Source organism: Amborella trichopoda, chromosome 8 (genome assembly GCF_054954075.1).
Source record: "Amborella trichopoda isolate Santa Cruz 75 chromosome 8, AtrichopodaSantaCruz75HAP2 v2.0, whole genome shotgun sequence".
NCBI lineage: Eukaryota > Viridiplantae > Streptophyta > Magnoliopsida > Amborellales > Amborellaceae > Amborella > Amborella trichopoda.
Genome location: NC_142343.1, coordinates 30,826,201 through 30,837,027, shown reverse-complemented (window position 1 = coordinate 30,837,027; position 10,827 = coordinate 30,826,201). Strand labels below are relative to the sequence as shown.

At 36.5% G+C, this 10,827-nt stretch overlaps 1 protein-coding gene across 6 annotated transcripts in view; it reads right to left on the bottom strand.

Annotated features, from left to right (window-relative positions):
• Positions 1 to 6,121: 6,121 nt before the first annotated feature.
• Positions 6,122 to 10,827, bottom strand: part of LOC18423636 (uncharacterized) — a 29,876-nt gene continuing 25,170 nt past the window's right edge. For 4 of the 6 annotated variants that reach the window (XR_016061590.1, XR_016061591.1, XM_088874914.1 and 1 more), the window contains 3 exons: positions 7,439 to 7,525; positions 7,233 to 7,332; positions 6,122 to 6,825 (listed from right to left, as the gene is read on the bottom strand). Coding sequence is in view for 2 of the 6 variants with exons in the window: in XM_088874914.1 (XP_088731040.1) it covers positions 6,649 to 6,825; positions 7,233 to 7,332; positions 7,439 to 7,525 (364 nt within the window). In the remaining 4 variants the exon portion in view is untranslated. Of the gene's footprint in view, positions 6,826 to 7,232; positions 7,333 to 7,438; positions 7,533 to 10,827 lie in introns of all 6 variants that reach the window. The other 2 variants (XR_016061588.1, XR_016061589.1) reach the window with 1 other exon arrangement.

Genomic DNA, 10,827 nt, shown 5'->3' with positions numbered 1-10,827 from the left:
TCCATAATGATGTATATCAATACTAACAAGATATCCATATGCTAACACTCTCCCTTAAACTCAAGATGCTTTTACACAAAGCAGCTGAAGTTTGAACAAGAAGTTGCATAAACGAACTGGTTGGATCTTTAAGTCTTCACGTGCATAGATTGCTTGAACACCAAGCACAGAATGACACTTGGAAGAACCAACAGAACTTGGGGTGGATCCGGAAGAACTAACAGAACTCGGTATGGATCCTAGGCAGAGTCTGCAACTCGCTTCAGCAACTCGCAGTCTAGAACATAAGTCAGAACAGAGACAAAGGCTGTGTTGCAGAGAGTCGAAAGATGACTTGGCAGAGAGTCGAAAGTAACTCGGTAGAGAGTCAAAACTGACTCGACAAAGATTCGAAACACGACTCAGAGGCCTTTGGTAGTGGTTCATTGGTTTATGAGTTTCTCTCACTAAACTGAGAGTGTTGATTGATTCAACCATGGATGAAGAGGAGAGCTGAAGGTTTTATTAAATTGATAGTATTGATTGATTCAACCATAGACGAAGAGGAGAGCATAAGTTTTTGTGCAAAGGGCGTGTCTCGTAATTTCTTTTTGTCGGATGATGATGAAGGAGTTTCTCCAGATTTTATACCCTCTTAAGAGCGCAGCAATGGCAGCTTCCTCGGTCAAGGGAAGGTAGACCATGAAACCCAATCTAGGGTAGAACCACCGACTAATGTGAGCATCAATCTCAAGAGATGAAAAATCACAAAATCAATCCATTGCTCTATGTGGGTATATTCAAATAGTCAAGTGCCACAGAGAATGTTATCTCCCTTCAAACGAGCAACAAAACGTGCAATAGCATTGCTCTCGAATATGGGACCTTCAGGTGTTTCCAACACGAGAACCTTGCACATTGGGTTCATCTTAATAAATTCAGGAGTCTTATTAGAAACCTCCACCTCAAAATACTCGACGAGTTTGACTTCCACACCAGCATACTCCGCTGCAATCAGCACCTTGAAAGCATTTTTATTGTTGTTCCCCACATGCAAGATCAGGGCCATGACTAAAACACGGTGATAAAACCACGAACTAATTTACTAAAGATAAAGAGGTTGAGCGGTCGATCGAACTAGAGAGAATAAACCTAGATTAAAGAAAGAGAGAGAAACTCGAATCTCGTGAAAATATGTTGGGCACGAATCCGAGCCAAAGACAGAGGCAGAGGGTAATGAAATTTCCCTACCTCAAAACCAAGGTTCGAACCCCAAATATGAAGTCGGCGAGCCCAGATCTGAGGTTAAATAGTCGAGCCCCCAAAGGTTGAAGAATCTATTACTCTTATACCATATTAGGAACTCAGAATAGGGTAAAGAACTCTCACTTTATTTATATACTCAAGAATATACAAGACCAATATAAATATATGGCTAATAACAGTTCTGGATAGATACCAACAGTCATGGATAATTACTAACTAATCTTGAGATACATATTGACACTTACCCTTATCAAGGGATATACATACCCATATACATACATATCCATACTGATATGTATCCATAATGATGTATATCAATACTAACAATATATCCATACGCTAACAAGAGCCCTGGTCACCATTGCTTGGAGAGAGAGAGAAGACTGACATAGACAACTACATCAATACAAAACCTTGATTTGGTTTCTCATATTCTCTCTAACGATTCTCATCAAGTAAATAGCCTTTGTTGGAATTCTCTTCCCTTGCTACAACTCAAGTAAAATAAGATTCTCTTCAAAATTTGAAGTACCGATAAAACCTTCTCTTTAGCACTAAAAGAAGAGACCCATATCAAAAACATGTTGAACTTTGAGGGGAAGAGATGAACTCGCCAAAGTCTCAGGTATTGAAGACAATGTCGTTAGACTATATATAGCAGAGAGCAAGGCTTTCTATAACTATTGAGAACTTTGTGTTTTCTCTATGTACCTCTCTATAGCCAATAGACCCTACTTATAGAGGGATGGAAAGATGTCGTTTTCCTAGGAGATAGGTAGTTATATTCTACACATTAGATAAAAGTATATTCTCTCTAAGAAGCCTTTTAGTGATAAAGATTAAAAATACCTTATAATTTATTAGTTACATTAAGAGAGAGAAAAATATGGCACATGTGAGGCCCCATGGCCACCCACACGTATTAGCAAAACCTCCATTTCATATCATTTTTTAACTTGAAATTATTTTATTTTCTATTGAAACTGAGATGATTCTCGGAATGGAGACATGGTCGATGAACCAGAGAGTCGGTTAACTTGTGTTATGTTTCTAGTGCGAGGAAGAGTGGTTGAGACCCTAATATACATAGTACTTGGAAAAGCTTATATTCTGGCCAACTATGGTTTTTCCGGTAGGTGCCTCTCATTTCCCAGCCAAAGCCTCTCATTATATCTTCTTCAGCAACAAGAAGAGATCCATCGCAGTAGTTTAAGATCGATATGAGATCATCTTCATTTTTCCTCCTTACCCAGAAGGAAACTAAAGTTTTAATATTGGAAAGAAACAAGGAGGAAAGTGAAAGAGGTACACAATTTTTTTTATGCTTATTCTTTTCTTGTTCTCTGTGTTTGATTTTTTACTGCACAACATTCCGCCTCATAGAGCAAAGCTAATCTCATAGCTGTCCTATAGAACTTGTCCTTCAGCTTTATTGGTATATGACGATTACATAAATACCGGTTGCACATTGCCACTTCGCCCACCCAGCTCTAATTCTATGTACGATATTTTCCTGAATCCCTTAACACTCATTTATATTACTCATTTTGAGGAAAAAAAGTTCACATGTTTATGATAATGACAAGTTGGCCTATCTAAGTGACTTTCTATGGTTATCAAGAACATTATTCCATTTATTTATTTATTTATTTATTGGGTAAGTTAAAAAGTAAGTCAGTGGGGGATTTGGGCTCGTACGTTTTGGTGAGAATGGAGTCAGAGACTTCATCGTAGGACTCATTGGTACTACCGCCAACGCCCCAGCCTATTCTCAAAATTTCTATTTTTTGAAATGGCATTATAGTACTATGAACAAAAATTACAACTTTATTACATTCATTTCAAAATGTATGTTTTAGGTGTATCCATTCACTTAGCATTCTATTTCACTCTAGGAATATTTCTCCCCTAAAACGTGGATGGGTTTGCCAGAAAGAGAGGGAGAGAGATCCTTTCATGTCCTCGCTTGTTCTCAAATTGCGAAGGAGAAGAAATTCTTTAATTTTTTTTTGTAGATCGAAAACTTTTTCATGCTTCTTTTTTGAGTTTTGAGAGAAAGTGAGAATAAAAAGGAGATGAAATCATTTAATGATTGTCATGCGTCAATTAATTAACATATTCAAGTTTCAATGGGCGAAATGTTCTCTTGGCAAATAATCACCAAGAGTAATTGTATACTATGAAACCATTTATATTTGTTACAAGGAGGTTGCAATTATTTCTAGCCATTAGATGTCAAATAAGATGGCTTGGGATGCATCTTGAAATCCGATAATTTTTTTTTTACTTTAAGTTTAGTCAATAATACTCTTACAACTACCCAATTTAAAATCTAATGGACAAGAGTGTTTGTGATAACCTTTATGAAAAGTAAATGGTCTCTTTAAATATTTTTTCATATTGTAATCCATATGTGAACATAAAAATGGTATAGTCACATGAGCCATCACCATCCTTAAATAGATTGGGCAGTGGTGGAGGTTGACTGGGTCCCAATGACTATGACCATATTGTTGCGATGATCATATGGATCATAGTATTATTTCTGTCTCTCCTAAACAGCTATTGCCCTGAGGGTGCGTTATTTTTTCTAAAAGATATTTTTTAGAAAGTTGAATGTTTTTAAATCTTCTGAAAAATTGAATTTTTTGTTCTGAAAGGCATAAATAAATTCTGCGTATTGTGTTTGATAACCTACTTTAATGTTAAGAAAATTTTGAGTACTGTAGATATTTTATTTTTTGTCATTAGAAATGTTTTTGTGAATTTTAGAAATTTTTTCAACTTTTTTTTAAAATTTATTTCTGTTAACTTTTAAAATAAAGAAAGGCGGTTAGGGACCTTGGACCCAGCTCCCACATACCATCGTTAAAGTGGAACATGTGGCCTATATGGCCCACTTGCAGTCCACAGGAGAGACACGCCCCACGTATTTCTAAATGGTCTCTAGTTTGATTAAGTTGTCTTTAAGTTATACATTTTTTAAAAAAATAGAGATTTGTTTCCTGTTATTGTGGGACTTTGTTTTGGCCAAATTATTATTGTCTTTCACTTCCTACAAAAATTTGAAAGAGATAATAGGAAAATCTAGAAAATCTAAATTGGTTATAATCCTTATTAAACTAAAAGTTGAACATGGTTCAAAATAATAAGCGGATAAAGTTTTTAATTATCCTCCTAAATCATGACTCTAATTTATGGGATAGATGGCTCAAATTTAAATCTCTCACCTCAACGATTTCATAAATGAAAAAAGTTTATATAAAGATGCAACCTTATAATGTAGAACTACGAATGCACCTCAAAAATCCATCGGAAAAGGTAGTTTTAATATTGAAAAACCCTTTGATTGATCATCTCGACATCGATATGTATGACCATGATAAATAAAAAGGATTTAAGTCTAAAAAATAATGTATTTTACAACATATTATCTACACCATCCATTTTCAAGATTTTCATATGTTTATACATCTACTTGATTTTAACCATTTTTGAAATTTAAAATTTTATACTTAGATATAAAAATAGAGTTCGAGATAATCCTAAGGACATTTTTTTTTACATCAAAATCATATACCATGATAAATTTTGAAGTGTGCACCTTACATCTACAGCTACGGATGCATCTATATGCCAACTGCACCCAACAAATTCCTATTGGTTAAGCTGAGTCATTAAGATAGGCATACTTAAAAGATAGGCATACTTAACGAAGGAATTCTAATCAAAATAGGACAAAGAATTCTTTATATTTAAACACCATTGAGCCCCTCTCTCTTTACACACATTTTTCTCTCCTCCATGCATCAAATATATCTCTCTCTCTTGCTCTTGTTTCTCTCTCCCCCCCCCCCCCCCCCCCCCCAAAAAAAAAAAAAAGGTCATGCCATCCAAAATTTCATAAAACGAGGGTGACACATTGAAACCTTAATTAGGGTTTTGTTACTTGAAGAAAATAAAGAGGTACTCCAGGTCATAAGAAGTTTCTTTGCCTTCAAGTCCAACCCTAATTTGTTCCTAAGGTTTCTTGCAATGAGCAACCCTAGGCATGATCAAATAAATCTTTCCAGTTGTTTCTATTTATTTTTTAGTCATATTTGCATACTTTTTGTGATTTTTCAAGAACATACATTCTACTTAAAATCATAGTGAAAGGTTTAATATTATTCCAAAGCTGGGTCTATTTGCTTTGACAATAAAAAGAAAGGTCCTAAGTTATATTTAGGTTTTATTTTTTATTTACAGCACTATTTTGTAGCCCATGTGAGTAGCTTTTAAATATAATAATCAAAGAAAAAAGAAAACTTTTGAATTTATCACCTTGATTCTCACATAGGCATACCTTTCAATACTATTTCATAGACTTGAAAAAAAAAAAAAATTTTCCTTATATCCATACATCTAAAAGTCAAGATGATCAATTGGAGGATTCTCCAAAGTTAGAACTCTCTTTTGTAAGGTTTCTTAGGTACACCTTACTTTAAGGTTATAACCTCATGCAAACTCTTTCCTTAGAGATAAGGAACAAGAAAAATCGGTGTTTCAAGGAATGGGAGCACTATTTTTAAAGGGTTTCTTTTGCCATAATGCTCTCTAGAAGGATTTTTTCACCATGGATGAAAATATTTTATGCATGCTCGTGCACTTCCTAGACACAGAATTATGGAGAATATTCTGTTATTGGTAAAGCTACTCTCCTACTTGTCATTTGTTTGATGCAGGGTTAGCATGCATTGGATATGCTGAGCAATCAAAGAGCTATCTCAGTTTTCTGGCTTAAAACCCCCACTATAGTAATTTGATTTAGCAAAAAGCCTTTCCAAGGCCTAATCGTAGAAAAAGAATGGTAATAACTATATACAAATTGGATCAGTTTTCTTGCTTAATCCACATTAGGGTAATCTGATTTAGCAAAAAATCTTGCAACAATGATAATAACATTAATTATATACAAACTGTGTTTTTAAAATAGAAAGAAAGAGTCAAGATTATATTCCCGAAAGTAGCATATCCTCTAGTCACTCCCTCAAGTAAAACCCCATCTAAGGGTATTTGTAGGACCCCAAATTTTGGGAATGCAACCTCCTAAAGGTAGCCACAACCTCAAGAAGTCAGTAAAAGAAAACAAAGCACACTTTGTATGTGCCTGAAAAAATAACGCCCTAAGACTGAACAGAGAGTCCTATTTTTGGACAGTTAGACCAAGTGTCTTAGGAAACCAAAAATCCTCTGTTTTTTGGAAAAAATAATTATTTGGTATCCTAAAATGGATACCGAAATTTTTCATAGAAAAAATCTTCCTAAGTGGCTCTTGTGCCTAAGGAAGCAAATGTGTTGTGAGCTCTTGCTAAAGCATGCCGTACGAGCTCAAAAAATAATATAGAAACCAAGGTCTTGTTCCTACTTCAGGCTCTTCCAACACATCGTTGTCTGTTGGAAATTCAGAAAGGTGAACCCTAAAAACTTGGCTCTTTCCAAATGGCCTACCTCTTTGAACCCAAAACAAGTCTTCCACATTTCTGTTAGCTGGAGAATTGAGGGCAGGGTCAAAACTTCCACTCCAAGTGCAGAAAGCATCTGGGAAAAAACCAGGGAAGGTTAAAGCAAAATCTTATTTAAAACATTATAGATCCTCTCAAAAAAGGGAAGGTATACAATAAATCAACAAAACATGGAAAAATCGTCATCCAATGGATCATGACCATAAAACAAAATTGTTGGTGATGGTAAACAAATGGGAGCCACTGTAGGTTTCATGTCTTGCTCTGGTGGGTCCCATTTCATCACCATGCATCATTTTAATGGAATGTGGTAACTTGATAAGCTAGGGTTTTCTATAGTCCATTAGATTATACTATGCTTTTCCCTCATTCAATTTTCTCACAAAACCCCTAACAAAACATTTGTCACAAACAGTTCAGGGATAATTAGAAAGCTCATATAGTATCAAATGGATCACAGCGATGCTGCATATTCAGAAGTACCTTTTCAAGCTCATCCAGAAGAATTCGACACATGCCTTGTCTTCTAAATTTAACACATGTTCCAACCAAAGACATTTCTGCGACGCTTTCTCCATGAATCCTGTAAAAATAACCAACCAGGAAGGAAAATCAAGATAATGGAATAAGTGGCAGACACTCGAAAGCTTAATACAAGCCAAAAAGAAATTGAAAAGGAAAAAGATTACCTGATTGTTGCCACAGATATTATTTCATCCCCTCTTTCCAAAATCATGGTATAGAAACCCCAAAAGTCCAGCCATTTTAGTCCTGACCTGCATCCTTCAAAATTTCACAATCCCATTTTGATGCACAACAAGCTTTAGAAAAAAAATTTTATAACATCAAACAATGCTCTTTCAGAGACCATCGACATCAAATTTTGGTCACAAAAGTGAAAAAAACTGTGTACTGAATTTCTACCGCCACCTATAAGATTTTGGATATCAAAGAAAGTGCAAAAGCATTATGAGAGAAGTAACATCTTTTCATTTCTAATGTGCAATTCATGTTTTGATATTGAGTGAATGCACAGGAGTATAGGGAAAGGTTAACCTTTCCTTTCTTTTCTAAATGCTCGGCAATGAGGAAGCCGAAGAAACTTCTATTGATCTTATGCAAAGCAAGCCACTATTGGAATCATTTTTTGCCAGAAGCCTATGTTATGGTATATTCTTTTAACATAGCTCGGAATGAATAAAAGAACAACTATGTTTGAGATGATGTTGTCCGTGAGATTTCTTTCAGATAGAAATATGCATGATGACATGACTAACATGTAGATGCAGACTTCCCAAACAAATAGTTTCATATACCACACTGTCAGCATCAAGGTTTTGTATCATCCCGTTTGGAGCACTTGGTCAATGTAGTAATTCACTTTGTTTTTAAGAAGGGAAACTCACATATAAACCAGGTTTTTTTACCGTTGTAACAGTATGGCCCAAAATAACCCATTATTACCTAGAAGGATGGATCCCCAAATTTTGTTAATTTTTGCCAAGTTGCCCTCTTTTTGGTTTTAAAAAATCGAAACACTTGGTTACCCCAATACTTATCGTTTTTTGCCAACTTTCTATGAAAAAAGCGGTCCAATGGTTAAAACATCAGACAGCATTCTGTTGAAAATATTTAGTGAACAAAGCGGTCTGATGTTAGAACCATCGGACCGCATTTTGTTGCAATTTTTTGTGAAAATCAAGCGGTCCGATTTTTCTAACATTTGACCGCATTTTGTTCAATTTTTTGAAGTGAACGATGCGATCCGATGTTTGAACCATCTGACCACATTCTGTTGCAATTTTTTTGTGGAAATCCAGCAGTCCGATGGTTTTGACATCAGACCGCATCTTGAGTGAATCATGCGTTTAATTGCACCAAGCGGTCCAATGGGAAGGGTCATATGCATATGAGAGGTTTACATTTGTCTCTTTTGTTGATGAACAGTTGGCCTAAGTGGTGGCAAACGACCAACATAAAGGCTGACTCCCACCAAGGCAAATTTCCAGACTCCAAAGTGAAAGTCAAAGGAAGAGGAAAGGTGAGTCGGGAAGGAGACAGAGAAGGTGACGCTGAGCAGAAGGAGAGAGAGAGAGAGCGTGAGAGAGAGAGAAAGAGAGAGAGAGAGAAAAGAAAACAAGGATGGGGATTGTGGAGGAGGCGCATGATGTGAGGGTGGTGGGTTCAGGCGAGAAGGTGAGCGTGTTAGCCCATGGGTTCGGCACCTATCAGTCAGTTTGGAAGAACTTGACTCCCATCAGATCCATGACCACAAAAGTGTTACCGCTTGAAGAGAAATTTAGCTTTGCAAATATGAAAGCTCAAATCTTAGAAATAGAGTGATTTTCAGAAACAATTTTCTCTCCTAGAATTTGGGCTTTTTTGTTTTCTTAATCTGCATTCACAAAGAAAGCATCTTTAGAGAGAGAGAGAGAGGCCCAAGCTAGGAGAGAGAGAGAGAGGACCGAAAGCAGACAAGACACAAAAGAGAAGAGAGAGAAAGAAGAAGGTAAGTTTTCGAGGGCGTAAATAAAGCGATCCAATGTTTGAAACATAGGACAGGGGGCAATATTGGCAAAAAATTAAAAAAATCGTGGATCCGTCCTTCCAGGTAATAACGGGCTATTTTTGGGCCATACCGTTATAACTGTAAAACAACCCGGTCTGTAAATAAATTTCCCTTTTACGAATGTTTAGCTAATATACACGGAGAGTTGTTTGCTCTTCTACGGCAGTGATACAAAAATTCCTTTAAGTAGTGTAAAAACATTCCTTCAAGTAGTGTAAAGGGAAACATTCCTACTTTTAGATACAAATTAAAATCCCGCAAAAAATACTCCCTCTCTCTCTCACTATATATATATATATATATATATATATATATATATATTCCTGAACCTACAGTATCTGATGATGATGAATGTAAAAACACAGAACTCAGGGGGGGCGGGGGGAGGTTCCGACTCCGCTGCCAACTCCCTAGTGTGGGGGAGGTTCCGACTCAGCTGCCAACTCCCTAGTGTGGAGGTCAAGACACTGACCAAATCCCTAGTGTTATATAAAGATTTGGTCAAGACTCGGCCAAGACATGGGTCACCCAAGTTAGGGTCATACAGCACCGGGAGGACTCAAGGGAGTCCAATTCAGACTCCCCAGTTTTTAAACACTTACCTCAGGTAGCCTTAAGCTCCTCAGTTTGTCAAGTATCCTTCAACAACAGCTGACCTCATTCCATCTACCCCACTGAACAGTTACCAAAGCATATAATGCAAAGTCACTCTTAAATACAGCACTGTAAACAAAAGCAAAGTGGATTCCTGGCTTGATGGTGGGATGTTGCAATTGCCAACACTACCAATCCAGGTTCAAATCCCACCACTGACCTACCCAAGAAAAAAAGAGAGAAAAAAGAAACAAAATTTCAAACCCATTTCTACACCTTCAAAAATTTCTGGCCCCAGCTGCTACTGACCCATATCTAGACATTAGTGTGATACAATAAAAACACCACATTCTTCAAAATGAACCAAAAACTTCCCTCCAGAGCCAACATGCATCCGTCCTTGGATCTGTAAATGTATGTCACAGCTTAACCTAGCACTCCAAATTTATGCTGCTCTTTACGTCCATCTTGGGATGCCCCATTTTATGCAATTCAGTAACAAAATTGCTGACTCTCAACCAGCTGTGTTCTAGGTTTTTAACCTCACAAAAATCCACTAAAGGACCTTGCTAAACACCTATATGTCAATCCAAAAGTTTTCCCAACTATCTTAAGCCTTCTTTCATATGGCCCATCCCATTTCAAACTTTCTTTTCAAGCCACTCCCTTTGCTGCGCAAGCAAAGGTGAAATAAGACTGCTCAAAATCTTGCATCCCAACTCAGCCTTCAATTCACATACTATACTAGACCATTGAACTAGTGCTCTGGTCCTCTTCCAATCCTGTCCACCAGAATTAACACACATTTTTTTTGTTAAATTTACGAGCATTAACTCGTAATTTTGTAAAAGGGCACTTCATATATATACATGGACAAAATCCAGTAAATAGTATTTCTACTTGGTTTTGATCAGT